At 40.5% G+C, this 24,160-nt stretch overlaps 1 protein-coding gene across 1 annotated transcript in view; it reads right to left on the minus strand.

The window, feature by feature from the left end:
• Positions 1-24,160, minus strand: part of MCF2 (MCF.2 cell line derived transforming sequence) — a 95,907-nt gene that overhangs the window by 12,655 nt on the left and 59,092 nt on the right. Inside the window, exons 14-28 of the mRNA XM_067548082.1 lie at positions 21,601-21,689; positions 20,166-20,254; positions 17,879-17,945; positions 15,766-15,881; positions 15,587-15,656; positions 14,959-15,051; positions 14,028-14,120; positions 11,793-11,918; positions 10,657-10,878; positions 6,882-6,974; positions 5,537-5,615; positions 4,827-4,890; positions 3,944-4,050; positions 3,702-3,814; positions 1,434-1,546 (exon numbers count right to left, since the gene is read on the minus strand). Coding sequence (XP_067404183.1) covers positions 1,434-1,546; positions 3,702-3,814; positions 3,944-4,050; positions 4,827-4,890; positions 5,537-5,615; positions 6,882-6,974; positions 10,657-10,878; positions 11,793-11,918; positions 14,028-14,120; positions 14,959-15,051; positions 15,587-15,656; positions 15,766-15,881; positions 17,879-17,945; positions 20,166-20,254; positions 21,601-21,689 — 1,534 coding nt within the window. The remainder of the gene's footprint in view (positions 1-1,433; positions 1,547-3,701; positions 3,815-3,943; positions 4,051-4,826; positions 4,891-5,536; positions 5,616-6,881; positions 6,975-10,656; positions 10,879-11,792; positions 11,919-14,027; positions 14,121-14,958; positions 15,052-15,586; positions 15,657-15,765; positions 15,882-17,878; positions 17,946-20,165; positions 20,255-21,600; positions 21,690-24,160) is intronic.

The following is a 24,160-nucleotide window of genomic DNA, read 5'->3' on the forward strand; positions in this document are numbered from 1 at the left end:
GTTTGGGTCTGACTCCAATTCGGATTTCTCAGAATATCACTATCTCCACTCCCTATGAGAATACATGAAGTGATGCACTTTGCTTTCATAGGGGGACTCAAGGGAGGGCTCTCAGGGCTGACTGACAAGAGCTAGGTAATAAATCAAGCTGAAAAGGAAAAGCAGCCAGATCATAGGCCAAATTACGAGAAGGCATCAGGCCCTCCGAGATAATGAGTGTAATGGTTTGACATGCAGGACATCAGGTATGGTAATTTCCTAGGCAGTATTCCCAGCTGAAAGCAGAGAGCCAGCTGTTAATTCTTTCCTTGCAAGCCAAATGGCTCATCGGGCTGATGTGCTTCAGGCACATCAGTTCGTAGCCAACAGTACACAAGGGGGTGATGTGGCCAGCATCACGTCCGACTGCCTTTGCAAACCACTGCTTTAAATAAAGCCACAAGACGACACTCTCGCTGTGAATTAGTTAACACTTGTAAAGCGATTTGAAGAAGAAAAATGCCTTGTAATCGCTAAGTGCTATTATTAATTGCCCAAGAGGAATGAGGTCAAGACCTGAGCTGGAGAGGACAGAGAGGCCAAAGGCAAAGAGCAGGCCTCCAAACCAATGCTTTAAACAGACAGGGCTTGTCTACACTTACCTCCGAGATTCGGCGGCAGTCGACCGGAGTTATTCAAGCTACGCAAAAAACCTGCACAACTCCCATCGACTTCTCTGCTTCTCTTCTGCGCACCATCTTCACTGCACTGAGAAGATGGTCTTAATACATCGATTTCTGGATTGACTGAACAGGTCTTCACTGACCACTCAGTCGATCCAGAGAAATCGATCTGACGGCGGCGACTTTGCCGCCGTCACTGTAGCCAGAGCCACAGATTCGTTTTTTGAAAAGGCCTCTCTCACAGTGTGTTGGATTGTAACATGACTCATTCAAGCTGGGAAGGGAAACCAAATCACAGGTTCCAGAGGCCATGTCAATAAGAATGGATTGTACCATCTAAAGAGTCTAAGGGGATGTCTATACTGCAATCTATGGGCGTGACCGCAGCTCAAGTACACCCACTGATGTAGCTAGCTTTCATCTAGCTAACTCGGATATCAGAACAGCCAAACCATAAGAGCACAGACTTTAGAGCACATTGTACAAGCCTCCCCCTCCTCCCTCCTGCCTTCACTGAACCCTGGGTAATTACTCAGAGAGTTTCACTGCTCAGGGACTCCAGTTAGATTTAATTTAGCTAGTTCGGGTATGTTTACTCAAGCAGCACTAGCTCCCCGTGATTGCAGCGCGGACATATGCTAATTCTGTTGCTTTCTGGTAGAGTACACACTATAACAAAGGTACACCAGATACATTAGGAGTTAAGTTGGATTGCACATCGTTACCTTGTAGGTTCCTGGAGGAAAGGTAAAAGAATTCCAAAATACCTACCATTGCCCTTCACCATCCTCATGCAAAAGCTGAATCACGTCCCCGTTTTTAACCAGCAGGTCCTCCGATCCTCTTTTCTTGCAGTCTGCTAGGGCTTTATATTTTCCTGGAGACTAACATTAAAAAAAATACTACTTCACATCACAAGAACTCTGTTCCACAATCCGGTGCAATTACATTTTTGTAGCTGTCTTTATTCCTGACTGCCAGGGGAAAGTGCTAGCCCTTCTTGGCTTATATATAATAATAAGCAATCGTGCAACAATGCTGGAGATAAGGATTCAAGCAACCTGCTTTCGTATCACTTCTATAAACATATTATTTTTATCTACAAAAGACAATTACTGTAATACACGCAGCAACTGCTAACATGCTATTAAAGTCAAATTCAGTGGTGCTGAGAGCTACTTTTCTTCTTCTTCCTGAATAAAATTAGTAATGAGAAGAAAAATGATGCTGTTTCTTCTGGTACTGTTGTGACTTCCATGTCATAGGCTTTTTCTGTACACCAAGTGAACATTTATGATGCTAGTGCTCCAAGTTGTAGAGCGCACTTGAAATGTGCTTTATATATTGATGTAGTTAGAGGTCCTGATCCTAGGCCGTGCTCTGTACCCCTCAGCTAGCCTCACAATAAAAAAACAGATTAAAGAGAATAGGAAAGAATTCACTGAAGTCAGACTGAGTCCTCCCACGCCAAAGCTGCTTGCAAAAGAAATTCTCTCAGAATTGTTTTAAACAGGGGAACAATAAAGGAGATGACAGGCAGGGACACGTTTACACCCTTGGTGCTTCCAGACTTCTACTGATATGCCTTCGGGGCGAAAAGCGTTCTTATTTTCCACATTGCCCAATGCTTCCTCAATTTTTTCTTCTAGGACTGGTGCCATCAGATCCTGGTTTGGTTTGAGCATAAGGCATGGTTCTCTTGGATACTTTTCAGTCATAAATCTTTCAAAGTCATCTCTCCACCATTCCTTAATCCAGTCTCATTGATTAACATATTTCCATGTTCATCTTTAGTGACTTTGATCTTACTGATAACTTTACTTCTCTTATTATGGGTCTTTGCCAGTCTGTATATTTCTTTCTCACCCTCCTTTGTTTCAAGATGGGCATATAAGCGTTCCATGGTTATAACCTCAGTGGCTGTCACCTCTTTCTTCACTATCTTTTTGGCTTTTTTATACTCCTGAAAATCCTACTGTTGAAGCATTGCTTGCCGAAGTTTAAACACTTTTTTCCCCCTTTGATGTCTTCTCAAATCTTCCTCATTCTGCCACCAGATCTAATTGGAGAAAAAGACTCTTGCTTTTGTTTCACCAAGTGGGTGCTTTGCACAATCTTGAGTTTTGCTTGCAAGAGGATTCTGCTATCGATTCATATTTTCTCTTAACCCTTCTAACGCTTTCATTTTAAACTTCTCGGTAACTCGGTTAAGCTTCCACCACTGATTTTCTGTATTGATTTGGACTATTTTTTTCCCATGTCTGATATTTTTTCCAGAGTCAAGAACCAGCAATTCTATGCTGAGCTTCAACGCTTTGCCCTGGGATGACCTGACAGGTTTTTGATGTTCTTCAGCTCAGCTTGGTTTATCAGAAAGAAACCTATCTCCATCCACCCTCATACCTCACTCTTGTAAGTAATCAAATATTCTTCCTTCTTAGTGCAAAGTGTATTAAGGACTCCCAAATCACATGTCTGGGTGTTCAGTAAGATAGTTTCCTCTTCCTTGTTCTTATGTCCAAGTCCACAGCTGCTATGGTACATTTGGATGCATTTACTGTCTCTCCCCAGATGACCATTAAGGTTAGCTCCAATTATGATTTTTCGTTATCACTTTCTGCACAACAGTATCCACTTTTCCCCAGAAATCCTCTTTTTCTTGTTTGCCACATCCCACTTGAGGTGCATATACACATATAACATTGGGGGGTGATTTTCAAGTGCTAGCTTAACTAAAATATATCCCATCTACAAAGAGACAAGGTGGGTGAGCTAATATCTTTTATTAGACCAACTTCTGTTAGTGAGAGAGACAATCTTTCGAGCTGAAACAGAGCTCTTCTTCAGGTCACCAACAAATAAAAGATATTACTTCTCCCACTTTGTGTCTCTAATGTCCGGGGCCAACATAGCTACAATACACCTACATACACCAATATACAAAAGGCATATGCAAATGCAGATTTTAACAAAAAAGGGTATCCTCAAACACACTATTTAGAGCCCTTGAAATACAGCATTTTTATATGCATCACTAACCAGCTGGCTCCCATCTTCTTCTTCTGTGTCTGAGCAATTAGAAAGGTAATTGCTGCTGGAGCCGTCCTCAAGCCCTTCACAGATTTCCACAGATTGTGACATTCCAGACCAACCTGCAAGAAAATACGTCACTCAGGTCCTTGGCTTAAATAACTGATGAATTCCAAACCAACAGCTGAAAAATATAACGCATTGCAACGCAACATTATGCATGCAGAAAGATATTGCAAACTCGTCCATACTTTGGTTTGGCTTGTTCTGTGGCGACGAGGTGACACTATCCAACATCACAGGACTGGTGCGCTCAGAATCATTGTCTTCGGAACTCATGGAGGCTCTTTTCTGCTTTCTGAAGCATATAAAAGAAATACGTCATTGTTTTCATTTTCAAATATTGGTGAAGTCCATACATTTTGGCAAGCCAAGGATCAGATATAAGCAGGTGCTTTTGAATACATCAATGGCCATAAGTAGCTTATAATCTTGAAGTCCGGTATTGGTTCTAGGGATGGGGAAGAAAACGCTGCTAAAGCAATTGCTTTTCCAAGCACAAGCACTGTATTTGCTGTAGATTTCTTCTGAATATACCTTCCATTCTGAGATTATAGGAAATGTCCCTCTGCATGCAAAACTCACTATTTCTATGGGAGTTATGTGCTCCCAGTCAACACAGGCTTCCTGTGGATGTTAAAAACAGAGTGTGAGATTTTATTCTGTACCTCTAAGCAGCACAGCACAGAATTCACAGCTTCGGGGAGTGCGATTTAGGTTGGCTATAAGCTACTCTAAGCTTCTTTAGCACTAAATTCTGTAGCTTCATTCCCAGCATGCTCCTTCCTCCACCAGCTACCTTCCTATTCCAGGGCATGCAAGGAGGTCCTCAAGAAGCAGCCTTATGTCTGTTTTCACAGTGCTGCATCAGTGGAATCCTCTCTGGTTGGACATGGGGCTTTTAGGGCCCCTCTCCACTTTTCCAGCCCTTTTACATGGCATAAGGGGGCCAGAGTGGGGATGCAGCACTCACGCAGAGATGTTCAGAAGGCTCTGGATTTGCATATGTATTTTAAATGGTGAACACAGATGATGATTTTTTGTTTCCAAATCTGTTGAGCTCATCTGACTTACCCATCACTCAGCTGAGGGGAAAGTTGGATCTGGTCTGTAAACAAACTGGGTTGCTTCTTCTCAACTGTGAGTTGGTTGCAAATAGTGTGTTAGTTTAACATTCATTTGTTAAAATCACACACTCAAAACAGACAAAGCGTTACTTTAAACGTGAGACGTTTTGGACAAATCAATGCCCTTACCATTTTTTTAAGGCAAAGTAGAATCTCATTCATGTGCACTAATAACTGGGAGATTTGGGTTACCAATTTTTGCAAATCAAAGAGTTAGGCTCCGATTTAGCATGTTCTGTTAGTATGCATCCAGTTTTAAGCATGCAAATAGTCCATTGAAGTCAAGGGATTAGTCATGTACTTAAAATGCTTAAGTACCTTGCTGAATAGGGGACCAAGAGCACAAATATGAAATTTAAAAACATCGAGATGCTGACATCAAAAATGCACTTAACTTATTTTCACAAGGGTAATTTGCCTTTACTTATAATAACACTGCTTTTTATGTTAATATATGCACTATAATATTTTTATTAAAAGTAATGAAGCATCAAGAACATGAGACGTCAGCAGAGAACTCTGCTATTCAATCTTTTGTGAAAAGTGGAGAGAAGCTGCTATTTCTCTGGTGAGAATTATTGGGTTTGCAGATTGGCAACGTGAGAATGCGAGAGGCTCTGCTGTAGTGAAGACCATAATGAAATTGTTTAAATATACCTTTTATAAGCTCCTGCTGCTTGAACAAAATTTTTCTCATTTCATTTAACCATGCCATCTTCAGATCGACTGTTTGGGCCTGAAAAAGGAAGTATTTGAAATTTAGTGGCTTTTATGAATCACCCATTACAAAAATAGAGTTGAGCCTCCATTACCTAAACTGTAATTACCCCAAAATTCCTATTATCCAAAGCCAGGTTATAGCCTCTGACGACTATAATTATATTTAAAACTATTTCAAGTTCTCCATTACATTCAGATAGCAAAGGTTGTACTGTAAATGGAAATCATGTAGAGTTCATTATAATACAAGGGGGGAGGGGACAGTCAAAAGCATACGGGCACGTCTCTAGCTCTTTTTCCAAAATACCCGAAGGCAAAGCCCTCTTCTGAATAATCACACTTCAATGTGGTTCCAAATTCTAAGGGAACAATATGCACAGTTCAAAATACCAAGCTTCAATGTTTTTACAACTGGATTTTCAGGTAAATATAAAGTCAACCAAACATTTTCTTTCAAAAATTTTGTTTAAAAAAATGCCAGAAGATACAAAAAAATCCGGGAATGGATGTGGTCAGCCCCGGAGCACTTGTTTCATAGCGGAGCTGTAAGCTTCTGAAAATAGAACTTTCTGGTGAAATCAATACCACAGCCTAATCCACAGTACTGCGTGGTTATGTTAACTAATTGCAATCGTGCCTTTCTCACGTGTTTATTAAAGAATGCAGCCATTCTGTGATCTCATTCCATAAAAGCCAATGAACGGAGTAATTACTGTCCAATGCTGGATTTGAACAGGAACGAAAGGGTCCATTTCTAGTTAGCAATCCAGTCCTCTCCTTGGAGTACTTCTATAATTATGGATTTGCTGCCTATGATCAGCCACAACAATCTGCATATATTGTCAACATTACTCTACCTACACACCCAAAGACATACAGCTGGAAATATAGGTTGAAATCATGACCCCACTGAAATCATCGGGAGTTTTGCCATTGACCGCAATGGAGCCAGGATTTCACCCAGAGAAAGTTAGTGAAGTTCTCTTAATATACAAATAAAAAGCTTGGAAGAAAGATGTGTCACATCTTACAGTGACATTTCAGAGCGACAGCGTGTTTTGGAAGGGCTATCGATTAAAGGTGGCTGGCAAATGGACTTTTAGTTCTGCAAAAAAATTTGAATCAGGATGAAATCAGGAATCAGGATGAAATCAGGAATCAGGATGAAATTTGAATCAGGATAAAAACCTCTACGGATGGAGGTTCCACCACTGAAATGTTCCCCAAGTTAAACAGCACTAGGAGGATATACAAACAAACACGACATGTTAAAATCACACACCTGTACAACATACACTTCTTCTCGTCCGCTGTACCAGATCTCAAACTTTCGATGATCCCCTTTCACGTTTTCAGTGATTCCAACTGCATTCATCTTTTAAACAAGAATCACATATGCTTTTATTCTAAATTGAAAAATCAAATGTCTTTCAGACCTTCACTCTGAATCCACACAATGTGTTCCCTCTTGAACGATCAACTGGTCCCCCCCAAATTAACAAAGTTCACCAAAAAATGTTTATGTTCAGTAGTGACTGAAAGTCATTAGCGTCAGTTGTTCACATTGGGCGTTTTGTTTGACAGTTTGTAACATCTATAGAAGGCTTCTTGGAGCTAGCAGACACCGCTGGGGACTTTTCATTACATTCATGGATCAGTGGGAGTGATTTGGAATAAGAATCACAGGTCTGAATCTCAGGCCTTCTCCACAGTTTGTGTATCTGAGAAGGTTTAAAAAAAACCAAAACCCAACCCTCCTCCTTTCCGACACAGCATCCACATTTCATTCCAGTTCCACTTTTCACCCAGTTCTACAATTAAAGGCCAACATTTCTGAGAGAGGGGCTAACGTGTTGTATGTACAGCCTCAGGCCTGGTTTTCAGAAGCACTAGGCTCCCGTATCTCCAGCAGGGAGAGCTCAGCAACTCCGAAAATCAGGCCTAAAGCAAAATCAGAGGCTACTTTTGACAATTTGGCTGGACGTGACTAAGGTACAAATAGATCAAGTGGCTTGTATAAAGACAGAGCCAGTGACTCAACTAGGATTAAAGACGTCCAGCCATCAAGTAAGCCTCTTAAACATGTCACCTGATTACCGCCTCACCAGCAACGTATACGAAGCAATATTTTAATACTGGGCTTATTCTTCTAAAGCATGTGCAATTAGCATGCTTCTTGATCACTTTTACAGCACAATGTTCTAGGAATTTGTAACTAAGAATTAAATGGTCAAAGAATGGCATAAATATTTCAGTGCAGTGTTACAAACCAGCTCTAAGTAATGCATTTTGTAGCACACATCACATTAAGTTATTCAACAGAACTGCATAAAATAAACCCCTGACAAAGATGAAATGAGCATTTAAAAACAGAATCTTGGTTTAAAGTTACCCTTATTCTTTGGTAATAAAAACATTCTGTACCTTCACACCCTCACTCTCACACACACACACCAGCACATGCACAAACGCACCCCTGTCTGTCTGAATGAAAAAGACAATATACAAATTAGGCCCCCTGGGTAAACTTTCCGTTCCTATCTGCTTTTAAAATGTTGGCACCACTATCAGTAGCTATAAAAGATGTCCTCAGGAAAATATGAAGCAAATTGCTAATTAGGTTCCCTAGTTTCTGCAAGCAATTTCCAAACTCTTTTGGGTATAATAACAGAGTTTGCAGTGAACTTCTCAGAAAGCATTTACCCCTGGATGCAGAAAAAAAATATCAGTGAACAAGTCTTATTTAATTTCTCTTTTCTGGATCATATTCCATTGGTTCAGTGCCAAACTGGACCCGTCTTACACCAAGGTCCTGCAAATTGATGCTTTACAAAATTCTGTGTGCCTGCACTGAAGAACAGGATCAAGTTTTCAAAGGTGCCTTAACCCAGCCTCAATCTGCTCACCTACACTGTGTGTACATAAAAACACCCACATTCAAGAAACAAACACATTAAAACCTGTTGCACGGGAGTTAGTACTCTCAGTACACATACATAAATGGAAACCAATTTTGGAAAGTTTTGGTGCATGATGTACACTGTCATAGTGCCACAAGAAGCCAGATCTAGCTCCATTTTGTTTTGTTTTTTAAATTAAAAATACTAGAGCTGAGAATTTTTTCCTCCAATACTGCAATTTCTATTATTTGTGCTTTTTTTTGGCATAGGGATTTGGAAGGTATGTTTTATAATTTTTCTTTTAACTAATGGAGTCAGTGTTACCCAAACATTATTAATATGCCACCAATGTTGGTCCAGATTATATACTATTAGAATCAGGAATAAAGAAGCCAGGAGTAAATAACGTCAATAGTCTTAAGTCAACTCTTCTCGGAAAAGTACTGTATCTGCAGCCATTTAAAATACTATCCCAAGTCTCACATCTCTCTAATGAAGTTATTCTGATAAATTTCTCAGTTCCACAGCTTCCATTAAACAGATTTCTTAAATTATCCATCTCTGAAAAACTTCCTTCCTGAGAAAACAAATGATTCTTTGCTATTCTCATTAATCAAACAGACCCAGGGCTCCAGAAACACATTTCTGCCCCTCAGGCCACCAATACTGAAAAAGAAAATAATTCTCTTATCACAAATCTCTTGGCTCTGCAGCATGAACGGCTGGCAAGCAAAGCGAACCTGGACAAATTTTAAGACTGGCTGAAGTGTGGATTTTCTCCTCTGAGCACAGATTGCCCGTGCAGCCCCTTTGGAATCTATAAAAGCACTCAGGTACTTTTCCTATAATGAAAAAAGACGCCCTCAAGAAACAAAAAGACGACGTTTGGAAAGACAAACCAATATTTAAATAAGTAGCCCAGTATTTATTGGTCTCCCACCGCAATTGCTAATGTGCCTCTGAACTGAACAGACGTGACAGAGCATAACATATTTAAAGACATTCTGAATAGAGCTGGGGCCTACCCCTCCGAGCCCATCAAAGTCAGTGGGAGTTCCACAGCTGGAGCCTATCCTCTAAATACATTTTGGCTCTAAACCACATGTGTATTATTATTCACTAAGGAGTGGCCACTGAGTTGGCCAGAGGAGAACATGGCCCCTGCCCCGAGGAGCTTACCACAGGGAATGCAGTGGGAGACCCATGGAAAGGATCAATCTTAAAAGGGTGGGTGTTTTTCAGTATAATGGGAGAGCGACGGCATTTGCAGAGATAATGGTTAGCCCTTGTGGGCATTGTGGAAGCTGGAGCACAATGGGCCCTAAGGCAGTTCCAGGGAACAGGAGAACAAGAGACTGGGATTTCTCTTTGCTGACAGCAGGGTCTATAGGCGCCTTGGGAGAGCTGTTGACGTCCCTTGAGCTCTGCTCCATCAATAAGAAATAGCAAACTTATCTTTGCCAAAGGAGGCAGGGTAGCGAGAGAGGAAGAGGGGTGATGTTCTTACCTTCCCACCTACACAGACAATTGGGAAGTCAGGGATTAGGAGCAGCGGCTCAGACATCTCCAGGAATCAAGGGGCGGAACAGCAAGTTGCCCTGCTCTGACCCAAGAACAGGTTCCAGAGAAGGCCTGGTCTTGCTGTCATGTTGCCCCAGCTCGGCTTGATCTTACCAGGAAACCTCAAAGCCTGGGCAGGGACTGAGAAGCTTGACGTGATGCCTCATTATCCCCACTGGCTTTCAGACAGAGCTTTAATTCAGCAGGACTCCATGGCTGACTACAATTTCACCGACGTTCAAGGGAAGCAGCAGACTCATTTCCCCAAAGCATGTCCCTGTCCCTTGTACATGGCTTGCCTGGGGCAAAATTTCCCTGTCAGGTGCCATCCGATCTTTGAAACGAAAGACTGGCTTGTGATTCCCCTCTGGGATGTTTCCGTTTGCCCATTCTGTGCTTGGAGAACAAGGGACTTCACGGCTTTTTAAAAATCAGACAAGATTCTTTCATTAGGCTGGCAGTAATGCTCTGGACATCATGACTATTAATAGCTGAGAATGTTACCTTGTCTACTGGATAAATAATGCTTTCCCAATTCTGAAAGCTACCTGCTTAGCACGTAAACGCAAGTTCCCGTAGGTACTAGGTTTTCCTTACTTTCAAAACGTGCTTAAAACTGTATGAAGAGGTTTTATCGTATCCATCTCCATGCTCTTCTCTCTTCTTACAGAACACCAGGGCTTTGTCATACAGGAAGAGGTGCCTCTGCATTGGTTTGAACCTGGCAAGATCCTTCATTTTTGTAGGGCCTTTCCTGTGTCCTGTCCAAACACTGAAAGATCCTTGCATCAATACTTTCCCAAGTTCACTCAAGTCCCCCTGGTAAGAAAGCAAATAAATAATCACCCGTTAAAAAATTTAAAACATGCCCTGTAACAGGGTGGTCTGTCCCCTTTAAGGGCGGGGGGGGGGGGGGAGGTGGGGGGGGGGACAGGGCCAGCCAACCCTGTTCCAAGGCATGGTTGCTCTAAGAATAGGTCTTCCCAGAAGGATCAGCAGGCCAAGCTGGGAACGGAAGCCAATTGCCAGAGATGAAGCACAGATCGAGGAAGGAGGGCAGTCGATAACCTGTTCCAAGGGGAAGAGGTTCACAGAGGGAAGAACTGGGAAGCTGTGGAAACCTATGAGGAGTGATGCACAGCCCGAGAAAGATGGCTGTGGATACCCTGTTCCAAGCTCGGGAGAGAGTAATATGAACTCAAATTGGGCCTAGGAAAGACCCAAGGGGAAGGGCTTTCTGGAGAAGCCCAGAGCTGGAGTGGGACCAGCAGAGCTTCCCTGCTTAGGGGGAACAAAGACGCAGGAGAAACCATGGCCTGAAGCCCCAGGAAGGACAAGGGTTTGAGCCTGGAAGGGTCTGAAGGAACTGTGTTTCAGGAGGACTTAATAAATTAGACCCCAAAAGGGAAGTTTTATGAAACAGCCCTAACTGCCGGTGAGTTATTGGGTGAACCAGGAGAGAAACCGAGTGCCACGAGGTGGCATTGCTCTGGGACTGCGCCTGCAACATGCCCTTTGCATGCAAACAAAAAATACAAGTGTTTCGCCAACTAACGCAAGTAGAGAAAAGACTGAATCCGGAAGTTTTCCCATTCTATTCATTTTGTGACTGTCTTGTCTGTCTTAACATCACACATATTCATTTGGACCCTGTTTGTTTGGACTCTCTCTATTCCCGCTGAGATGCCCAGCACTTTGGAGTAGAAGATCTTTCATTACCCAGGTGTACTTACATCATATCCTGTTATTGAGATCTGATGCATAGAGTCATTGACTGACTTTAATAAATCCAACATTGCAACCAGTGCTTCTTGCAACTCCTTAACTCCATCACAGCTTACGCTGTATTTTAGCAACTCCTGTAATTGGAAATCAAAGACTGTGTTTGCATTTGAATGTGAACAGTTTTCTCCATTGCTCATGAAATTGCCCATTTATTTTGTATCTTTGGGGGGAAATGGCACATTTTAAAATGCATTCACTGTTATATGGAGAACGTGTCACTTAAGCGCCACATTCACAACACAGTTTTTTTCTCAGCTTTGTTAAAGACAGTCAGCATTGATTTGGGGAGGTTTTATTCAACAAGCCTCCAGAGTTCTTTGAAGATATTGCTGCTGTGGTAGATAAAGGACATGCACTGAAGACAGTAGGTTTCACACATCTGAGAATAATATCCTAGGAAACTAGAGTCATAGAACGGAGGGCTACAATAAGGTACCAAACAGAAGATTATCCTAACAGTGGAAGAAACCAGCTAACTTTAGATGGAAACCCTTAATAATGGACAGAGGCTACGAGTGAATACCAAAGGGGGTCAAGTGTTTAGAAATGGTATTATTTATAATCTATACACATATGAAGTTATGTTATATAGATGATCTCCTCTCTCCGTTAGAACTTTGTCTGTACATCTCCCCCCATCTCAGAGGAAAGATCGTCCGGTGGTTATGGTGCTATCTTGGCACTGAGTTTGTTTGCCTGCTCTTCCATAGACTTCTCGTGTGACCATGGACAAGTCACTGAGCCCTGGTCTACACTTCCCTGGAGATTCGGCGGCAGTCGACTGGAGTTACGCAAGCTACACAGAGTAGTTTGCATAACTCCCTACAGTAGTTTGATGTACTTCCCTTCTGCGTGCCGTCTTCACTGCACTGCGCCAAAGGGAACTGTGTTCCCGGTGACGCAGCGCTATGCCACTTGAGGGGGTGGTTTACCAGTGTTGACTTCCTGATCGATTGAGCGGGTCTACACTGACCGCTCAATCGATCCAGAAAGTCGCCGCCGTCAGCATAGACATACCCTTAGTCTCTCTGTGCCTCAGTTCCCCATCTGTAAAATAGGGCCAACAGCCCTTCCCTATGACACATGGGTGTTGCAAAAACAAATACATTAACATCTGAGGGCACTGAGATAGTATGGTGATGGGTGCCAATGAAGTAACTAAGACAAAGTAGGCCTGTCAATGTGGTAGATTGCATTTATCATGCTCCTTGGACTGTCTTATCTCCCCTTAGTTCCATTTCCCATCGGATTCTTTCATTCCATATCACTGAGCAGATTCAAACAACCTTTACCCTCCTAAAAAATAACTTGTTAAAAATACGTGCTTCCTCCTCAAATATGGAATTTCACCTCCCCATAGAATTTCACAGTTCTGAAACCAAGGCTGAGCAGTATTCAGACATGAGATTAAGACAGGTTTAAAGGTAAAGGTTAAGGGGATTGGGACAGGAGAGATATTGGGTTAGTGGCTTTGTTTATATTGTGTAAAGAATGCCTGACAGTAAAGTATGTGGGGTTTTTCCTCCTTGTTCCTGACTTTAGAAAGTCAGGTCTTATCTACCTTAGAAGGCTGGAGAACTAGGAGATACCAAAGAAGCAAAAACTGATTCACTGAAAGGAAGAGTCAATTTTAACATTATTTAGTAAAGAACACCTCAGGCAAAAAGCTCGCTGTATTAAATATTCAGCATTTCTGGCTGTTTAATTCAGGTCTGAGAAAGATCCCAAACTATATCACAAGGTCATCCAACAAAAATAATGAAAGTAAGACTTGATAAGTCCTGATATTTCTAAGGTTTAAAAAAAAAAATCTAAGCAACTCCTCCCCTTTTATTCAAATATTCAGGTCTTCTGCATATATCACAACTTTGCACTGCATGAGGGCTTAATGACTGCTGCAATTTTAAGTATGATCCAGTAAGTCACCAGCTACATCAGTGAAGAGAACAGTATACAAGTCTGCAATTCTGCTCCCCAGCAAGTTGGCAGTAAAACTTTGGTAGTACAGTGGTTTGAGTGTTGCCCTCAGTATACACCAGACATAAAAGAGAATTTAAAACTCTCTAACAGCCACCAACAATGCCCCATATTTAAGACCTGAGCATTCCTGGCGATGGTTAGTGAACATCCATTAGTCTAGACTTCCCTTCAGTTCCTTATGCTTTAAAAAGTCATATGAATACCTTCAAAAGTAACTGGTATTTTGTCAAACGTTGTACTGGTTTGAGCAAATAGGAATCCAGCCCAAGCTTGTGTTCTAATTTTTTTTGGCATTCCTGTAACAAAGAAATAGTATAAAGGAAATATGCTGGTAATTTTAAATAGTCAGTCAGACAGTGTGATTTATATTGTTAAATGGCCATTATGGCTTTATTTTACGAAGTGCCTTATTATACCAGGTTAACTCACGGTGCTTTAATACAGCTCTGGTCTGTACAATTCAAGGATGTTGATAAATTGGACAGGGTTCAGAGAAGAGCCAAGGGAATGATTAAAGGATTAAAAAACATGCCTTATAGCAATAGATTAAAGGAGATCATTCTATCTAGCTTAACAAGGCGAATATTCAGGGGTGACTTGGTTACAGTCTATAAGTACCTACATGGGGAATAAATATTTGATAATAGGCTTCAGTCTAGCAAACAAAGGTATAACAAGATCCAATGGTTGAAAGTTGAAACCAGACAAATTTGAACTGGAAATAAGGCACAATTTTTTAATAGTGAGGGTAATCAACCATTGGAACAAGTTACCAAGGATTGTGGTGGATTCTCTATCACTGGCAAGTTTTAAATCAAAACTGGATATTTTTAAGCTATGCTCTAGTTCAAACAGGAATTATTGTGAGGAATTTCTCTGGCCTACGTTATACAGACTATATGATCAGAATGATTCCCTCCAGCCTTGAAATCAATGAAAAGATTGCAAAATTATTTAATAAAAGGATCTGTTCTGCACTCCATATGTTCAAATAACTGCGGTTGATATTACGGGAGATTGCACACATGTATACAACGGAGAACAAGGCTGCAGCACTTAGGACATGAATGCAGCATTTCACAAAAATAATTCAACAATGCTAAAACATGCTTTGCACGTTAATAATTAGCATACCTGAAAGAAGGTGCTTTCTGAACATTGCCTCCACAGAGATTCCGACCGGGGCTTATTCTGACAATATTTCTCATACATCTGAAAATCTTCTCGCTGTAAAAAGAATAAGTAAATCAATTTTTAAATGCATACTCTCTGGTTCTTCTTACTTATGACAACTGTAAGGCAGAATAAGGTGAGCACCAAATGCCATTCTTAGCTTTTATTTCACTTGCAAATTAGGGGAATATATATTTAAAAAGCAAGTCGATGGGAAGTAAGAGTCACTCCCTAAAATTAGGAGATTCTTCCCCAGTAGATAGGAGTATTGCCATGTCCACTGCTTTTCCCTATATGTTGCTGGGCATGTGCACAATACATTTTTAGCTCAAACTTTGCTTCCTTCCCCCAACTTGTAGAATAACTGTGCAGCTCAAAAGCTTGTACCTTCCACCAACACATGTTGGCCCCATAAAAGATAGTACCCTCACCTACCCTGTCTCTCTCACATGAACTCAGTGTCCAGTGGTTGGCGTTTCATATAGGAAGCATCAAGCTGACATATATGTGTCCTTGAGGAATGCTAAGTATCAGGGAGAAAATGTGGCTTACAAAGTCTGGTTTTAAAGGTGATAGTTGATTCACTAACCCTTTCCAGGAAACAAAGCCCCACTCGCCCTGGTGCTTCAAGACAGCTCTCCAGATTGTGCAGGAAAATTCTGTAAGAGATTAACGAAGAGACAGAACGTGAATGTGAATGAAACAGCACCTGAGCATTCCCTTTCTAAAGGGAACTAAGAAAGAAAGAAAATACAGCTAGTTACCTACTTGTCATGGAAGTCGTATATCTCCGGCATGTTCCCAAAGAGAACATCCTTTCTGTTTCTCAGTGCAGGCGGCATGAGAATGACCATAGCTGGGTTATCCATTTCAGCCCTGTAACCCTGGAGAACACAACAGGTATTCATTATTAGGTCTTTATAAGCCTGGTTTATTGCCCTATTAAAGACTAAATGGAAAGTTACATGCCCACAGTTCAATAAAATGTACGTTGTTACAAAATGCTACGTTCCTTTTATTTTGTATTTATTTATTTTTTTTTTAAGACCTAGCATCCCTCTTGGTTTCCCCATTTTCTTCTCTGAATTCTCCTTGTCCTCCGAGCTTGAGGATTAATGACGTTTGTCCTGACAGGGAGGGCTTCCCACGGCAGGGCTGTTTCATCAGACAGCAGGAGGAAGTAACTACAGATGTTCCTACAGCCTAGGGGTTGAGTGTGAGGCTTGCGCTCAGCATCATTTCCTGTCTGAGCTAGGGCAAAGAGACCAGGACTACATCTGGGCACTGAACCGAGATCTCTTTCATGAAAGAAAATTGTTCTGCTATTAGGGTCCCAGGTTGTCCCTTCTTTTACATCTGCACATGCATGGCTTTGGTCTGTGCTTACACATTAAGTATATCGGACAGTAACAGTTTGATTTCTGAAACATTTATATGTACAATGGGATAAGAAAAGTACAAACACACAAACATACCCATTGAAAACACCACTTACAGTGGAGACATGCTGTATTTCAATAAGAAAAACTACTGCCATTTCTCCTCTCTCTAGTACAACTGTACAACCGAGGGAGAGGCCCTGGGGGAATATTTGTCTTGGTTACACATCTGCTGTTATGACTGCAAGACACACAGCTGACAAGTGGTTTATAAATGGAAAGCAATGAAAGATAATCTCACAAGGTCTGATATGGGGGGAAATTTGAAACAAAGCAAAATACTCCAAGAAATCAAAGAGCTTTTTTGTTGTTCAACAATACACTCTAGGAACATCAGATCCCTTTCCCCTTGATTCCAGCTACAAAAGGCTTCCCTCCTTTCTTCCCCTCTCCTCCCTCCCCCTCCCCCACAGCTTCAGCATCTGCCCCTTGAAATCAACCGCATTTTCCAAAAGAGAATCTGCACTAAGTAATCTGGCAGTGGCATAAAGGATATTATTGTTCTGCAAACTGTTCTATTTTATTAGTAAATTAAAATACAGCACTCTGCGTTCACACCACTGCAAAAAATAAAGAGCCCTTGCTTTGGACTGTCCCTGTTTTTTCCCTTTAAACTTGATATATAATTTTTTTTGGTGAAAAATATAGCGAGTAGCCACTTTCAGGGACAGCATCTAACTGCAGATGCAGACACATGTGGCTTCCACAGAGGTCAAATGTGTGTTGCACACAACTGAGGACAGAATGTGGCCCATATAATGGATCTAGTCAATCACTTAGGAATAATGAATTCAATTCAATTCAATAATATATGGCTTCATATGCATCAGCTTTGAAATGTGTGTCTTTTAGACAATTGCTTATTAGCAATGCTGGCATCCAGAACATTAAATATGAATTTACTACTGACTTTAAGATGCAACAGAAACGTAAATATTGAGTCAGCTTGATGGCAATCCATCATTTCAGTTTCAATCACCATGGCTAGCCTACCTATATAAAATGTCATGTTTTAGGAAGAAATGGGTGTTTTCAGAAAAGCCTGGGAGTAGAGAGGAGAGGATTTTAATCTATCAATCTAGAACCTTATATATTTCTATTATATACACATACATACACATTCATATATTTCTACATATGATCAAATTGCAGCTTATTCTGTATACTTCTTTCCCGACCATTGATAAAAATTAATTACCAAGATGTTTGTCTGTGAACAGAAGGTTTCACCCAAATTATAGATTAAAAGCTTGTACTAACACATTCTGTGTGTGCAGATGTCATCTGAATAAAAAAGATGGGAGAAAAATTCAAGACCACCTGGGACATAACAGCGAAGTAGAAATTTACCAAAGCACATTTTTGTTTAATTTGCCAGAATGGCAGATGCCTTTCAGAAAACACATCAGGGAGCAGTAATGAGGAATTTTAAAGTCACTCACCATCAAAACAGTGAACAGTTCCTCTACGTACACTCTCTCTGTTTCTATTAGCTCATTTATGACATGGCTAAAATGAAAAAGAAGTATTGATATTGCATTATTAGTTATGTTTGCAGGGATGAGCCATTGCATTTCAGTCAGATGGTAAATATGCCTGAAATTAGCCGCACCCCCTAACAAGTAGGGGCAGAATAAGTGTAGAGGCAATAGGACAGATGAATGCATAACAGATTAAATTCATCTCAGATCAGAAGCCATATGCACTTTAAATGCAGAATAAAGAGCTTTGTTTGAGACTTTGCTTTTTATGTGCATTTTATTTATACTTGGTGAATTCTGAATAACCATTTAACCTCCTGCATTCCTGTATTTTATTGTAAACACGAACTCGGTGGTGTAAAAAACTCATTAATTTTAATGTGTCTGTTTTCTGTCAATAAAGAACAACACCCGAACAGATTACTACATAAAAACTTTCTTCCTCCTCGCTAAACATCAAAGAATTGGCTGTTCTTAACAAGTTTCACTCAATGATCATTTTCTGAACTGTGTTTTGCGGGGAATTCCTGCTTTAAAATTCAGACACGGTTCATTCCAGCTTTAAAAATAGATTTTGAGCTTCTTAGGCTATATCCCCAAGTTTTCCTAAATGCTGTGTGTTCCCAATTCTTCTGAGCACCAACAAAATCTTGGCCTCATGTTTTCATGTTTCTCATGTAAAACTTCTGCCTCTCTAAAATTCTACTCTCAGCTTTATGGATTACTACAAAGAAGTCCTATAAAAATGTTGACTTTTGACATTTCAATAATTATTTACCAGTTCAGAGGCTTAGATTTCATTCAAATCTCAGGTTTTTGCTTTCAAGAATTTGTTCTCCTCCAGGAAGAATCCAAAATCTGAATTCAAGAACTAACTTTTCTGGAACGTAGTTTATAGCAGGTTCATTTTTTATTAGATGTGCAAGGCGAAGGGGCAAGCCAACACTTCATAGCTTCTTTCTGGTAGGGTTTTGTCTTAGAAGGCTCATTTCTGAAGTTGCTGCTGCCAAGCGGATCTCTCCAAGAGTAAGGCAAACGCAGTGCATTCTCAAAAGACTGCACTTAGAGTGTGTTGAAATGTAAGAGTTTACAGAAGACAACATTGAGGTTTTCGTTGGAAGGTGCTGCAGGGACTGCTAATCAATGCAGGACTTCTCTAGACTCATTCAATGGGATGGATGTGGTCAGTCTCAAAAATGCTTTGGGCATGTTTTCTTCCCTTTCTTCCCAGTGAGGAATGGCATGGGGACAGCACTTTCCCACGTCAACAGCGCCTTCAAATTCTTTAAAAGTGTTAAGGCTGTGTTTGCATCCAAAGACCAGCTCCATGTACTTTACTAACTTTAAACTCCTGCCTATTCCCTAGGACTTTTCCTGTCATTCTATTAGCCTCAGGAGTCTGTCGGCTTGATGCACACTCAAGTAGTATATATAAAATGACTTGTCCTAACCATTTTCACATGGGCAATAAAAAAAGTCTAACAGCAAATCTATCAACAGGACACACAGAAGCCCAAACAGACCAGCGCATGTCCGAAATCAAGGGTGAAAACTGGTGGATGCATTGTACACCTGAGATGTGGGAGAACAAAGAAAGAATAAAAACATATTCAAGCCATGGCCCAACCCCCATCATGAATACGTCCCCAGCATTCCTGTGCCATCTCGGCTCCGCTGCATGAGTGGCCAGACGTTGTATTAGTGGAGGTTCATTGTTCATATCACAAGAAACCCAAGACTGCTTGTCTGTCTCATTCTAGGTCATACCCCTACAACAAAGCCAAACTGTATAGTGTTAGCTTTGACGGAGGATCCAGCAGAGAGATCAAAACGTTAAGAGTACTGTGCTTCTATTTCAGGATATTTTACTTAGATCTGAAAACCTGCACAAGTTTTCTTTCCACAGATCTTCTCCTGACTCTCCCTTTCCATGCACTAGTCTTTTACAAAGAGCTCCACAAGTCCCTTCTTAATCACTGGTTTCCCATATTTATTTTAGCTGCATTGGCACATGAATTTTATTGATGAGTGTTGATTTTTTACACAACAGCCAAGAGAATTAGTGCACTGAAAATTCCTTTCCCATTGATATAAAGTGCATTTTGAGAAGAAGAGTCAACTAACAATTATTGTATTCTTTTTCCTTTTGTGATGCTTCCAAGACAGTTCTGATTTTGCACTAAGCTAAGCATAAGATATTTTACATGATGTTCTACTAGGATGATGTATGAAAAAAACCCCAACATACCCTTTTAGTATATCTAAGTTGTCTTCACTTTCTGAAATAAAAGACTGCAAGGAATTCCTTTTTTCTTGATAGTCATGCATTACTTCAATCTAGAATGGAAACAGTATGTATTAGAGAGAGAGCACAGGTGATGGATCATGCTCGAGCCAATATCAATCCGCTCATAAACCTAAGAACCACCTGGGAAAGATTTCCTAGATAAGAATAAGATATGCCGCACTGCAGAACTTCCTTGCACTACACTAGAGCTAACATTAAAATGACATACTGTATAAGGAATTGCCAAACTTCCTTCCAGGAATTTCTTGGATAGGTTACAGTCTAAAGACATTAGTTACATGCTCTTTGGGAATGGGGTTATCTTTTTCTTCTGCGTCTGTCTGTACAGTGCCAAGCACAACAGGTTCCTGGTCCATGACTGGGCCTCCTAGGTTTTATGATAATACAAATAACAATACTCAGTTTCACGAGTAACAAATAAACATGTATGGGTGTTATGAGAGAAAATTTCAGAGTCACCCTGAAGGCCTGATTAATCAAAGCACTTAAGAAAGTTCTTAACTTTAAAGAGACTTGGGCACATCATTAAGTGCTTTGTTGAACTGGGGCCTTAGGGGGGGGACTAATGCTGAATTTGCTATTTCATGAGTAATTTAGGTAAATGATCAGGATGTTGTAATATAATTGTATAAAATGTGTTAGTTACCATATATGTACAAAGGTTCTATGTAACTATAAGTTATAATGTATAAGAAAAGTCAGATAAATTGCTAGCTACATAAATAGATTATATATTAAAGTAACAGTTATATAGTAGCTAGAATTACACTAAGTGCCAAATGTAGTTAAGAATTGCAACAGTAGTTTATACACAGATAATAAATAGCCATCTTATTTATTTCAATAATATATCTGCTGTTAACAAACAAAACAAAACTAACTCCATTCGCTTCTTTCCCTCTCTCTTTTAATATTAGCTTTCTGATATGGACACAAAAAGCAGGTTTCAAACCTACAAATGTTAAATTATTTAAAAACCCAAAACCTTGACAGATGTACTTTATGCATCCTTTTTGGATAAAGCTGATTGCAGAATTAAAATGAAAAATCCAAATAAAGTTTGTTTTTAAGAGTTGGAAAAACTGCCTCCACTATTGATATTTGAGGAGATGGGGGGCTACAGTTTTGTTTCTCGTCTTCAAAGCATTAAAGATTCCTGAAGGAAGGATTATTACCTAAACTGGTGTCACTGGTATACCAACCCAAAACAGGAAATCAACAAAGAAAAGTGATTTTTGGTCCCAATCCAGGAAAACTCTTTGGCATGTGTTTAACTTTAAGCACACGAATAGTCCCATTGAAGTCAATCAGGGACTTGGTGAGTAAAAAGGATGTGACATACATCACCCTAAAAACCAGAATCTAAGCTTTTTACCTTACGTGAGTTTTGAGATTTTCTTGACGTTTTCTTCCCAGGGAGAGAGATATCAAATGAAAACTTCAAACTGGAATTAAAATCCATGCCTTAGATAGAAAAATGTACAATTACACAATGTATAACTATAACCAAGGAAGCATTGCAAGGAAAAATTAAAAAAATAAAATTAGATCATCAGCGTAAAAGGCTCAGAGAGTATATAATCAGTTAATTAATGCTAGAGGCAAACTGAACACACTCCTAATTGAAAAAAAAAAAAGAAATATTTTAGACATTACCAAACAATTTTGATATGAAAAAGGGAATACAAGCAATAGATCATTAGCACATAAAATAAAAGCTCGTTCGGTACAAAGAAACATCTCTCCAAGTAGGTGATATTGTCATTCAAATGAGCAAAATCTGTGAAGTCTTTGCAAATTATAAGGAACTATACATTTCTAATAACCTGTCAGAAGAAATACCCCCTCATGTGATTATGTGACAAAAGCCTTATTTATAACAATAGAGTCTGATGCTCATCTGGCGTCACTTGGTTCCAAGGCAACTATTCACACCCGCTGCAGCACTGACCCATAATGTTAGGTTATAACCAAGAGTTAGACAATTTTGTCTGAAGAGGTAAGTTTGAAGATGAACAATAGGAAGGATGCCAGACAGCTGTCCTGCTGAGTCTTACAAAATCTTTAAAAAGATATTCCTGGTTCCATTGGTGGATACTACTGGTTCTTAAATCAAAGGACCTCTTCCTTTTGACATAAGCAGAGTTAACGGACAGCACCAGACTCTATTATGCTGGTCGTCTCAACCTTGGGGGAAAAAAATGTCATGATGGGATGCCTACAGACCTATAATGCTTTTAAACCACAAGGATAAATGGCTGGCTAAGGTATTACTATTTTTTCTCGATTATTCAAAAAACAAAACAGAACAAAAAACAAACAACCCCCCACCAAGACTTTCCCTTTACTTCCACTGGCTTTGTGAGATACTAGACATGCTTTTTATAAGGAAGACAGCCTGTAGATAATGTAGGGAGACATAGTAATCTCTATTAGGACTGATTTCAAAGAAAAGTTCTAGGGTGAAATCCTGGGCCCACTCAAGTCAGGGTAAAATTCCCATTAACTTCAATGGAGTCAGGACTTCACTCTTTGTGTTTTAGCATCTCTAGAGCATTTGATAGGGTTGAACAGAGATTGCTTGAAACAGCAATGGAAATAATTGGAATTGAACCAAATTTGGAAGGATTGAAGGCCTATGTGCTATTACTGAATCAGAAGAATGTTCAAATGGAAGCAGATAAGAGAGATACAGGAACCCAGGTGGTTTACTTTCTTTTATGTTATCGCACAACAGAAATACTTGCATCTAAAGTAAGGAATATCAGGGCAATTAAAAGTGACAAAGGGCCAGCTGTCCCTATCCCACTGGAAACGAGAGATCGGAGGAGTGGAAGATTCCCTTTGAATCATCATCTCTGGTGGAAGGGACTTGGGAGCACAGAATTTTTGAGGCTGTGTTGCCTCTCAGCCCCTGGGATCCTCAATGCAGAAAGTAGCAACATCCCTTTCTGCAATGAGACGTGAACTAGGCTAATGGATAACTCCAGACGAAAGCAACATCTCTGCCCCACCCATCCCGCTGGCCAGGCTGCACTCCAGCTTTCACAGAGCATGGTACAGTGCTACAGAGGTGGCACTATTCCCCCTACGTGGAAAAGGAGAGAAAGAAAATAAGTCAGTTTCCCAAGATGATCATTTCTTCTACTACTCAAGTCCATTTAAAACTATGGGGCTTTTGTCTCAGAGAAACAGAATCATTTTCCATCTCATCTATCACCAGTAGGACAGGAAGCCTAGTCGTGTGGTCACAGGAGATGTGGAGTCCATTCCTGCCTCTGCCACAGACTCTCTGACATTGGGGCAGACACTAAACCTCTCTGGATATGTCTACACAGCATTCTGGAGCGAGCAGAAGTCAGCCTGGAGAGTTGGGGTGTTCTAACAATAGGTGTTTAGACAGCGCTTTGCAGCTCAGGCTGGAATTCAGGCCCTGAAGCCTAGGGATCGGGGTGGGTTTCACATGCCAAATTCCAGTCCAAGCCTCAGCTTGTAACAACTGTCTACACAGCTATTTTTAGAGCACTAGCGTGAGCCCTGCTAGTTGAGTCCAGGCTGGGAGGCACACTCCCGCTTGCTCCAGACCACCATGTAGACTTATCCTCTGTGCTTCCTTTCCCCAAAAATAAAATGAGGAAGCTAATACTTCCCTTTCCCCACCCTTTGGCTCTTTAGATCGGACAAGGCCTCTCTCTTACCATGCATACGTACAATGCACAGGACAATGGGGCCTCAAAAAAGCTGGACTCCAGAGGCGCTACCTTAACACTACTAATTATTACTAATTATTTGTAATAGATGAAATGAAGGTTTTAAAGTCTCTCACTAGCAAGTGGAAATGTTGACGTTTGGGGGAAAGCAGGTATTGGATCAGTCTGTGACTTATTATAAGAGGCACTGTATGCAATTTTGAGACAAATTAAATTCCCAAGACT

This window comes from Emydura macquarii, unplaced genomic scaffold, assembly GCF_026122565.2.
Source record: "Emydura macquarii macquarii isolate MOO-44397 ecotype Brisbane River unplaced genomic scaffold, CSIRO-AGI_Emac_v2 contig_1253, whole genome shotgun sequence".
NCBI classification, from domain to species: Eukaryota; Metazoa; Chordata; order Testudines; family Chelidae; genus Emydura; species Emydura macquarii.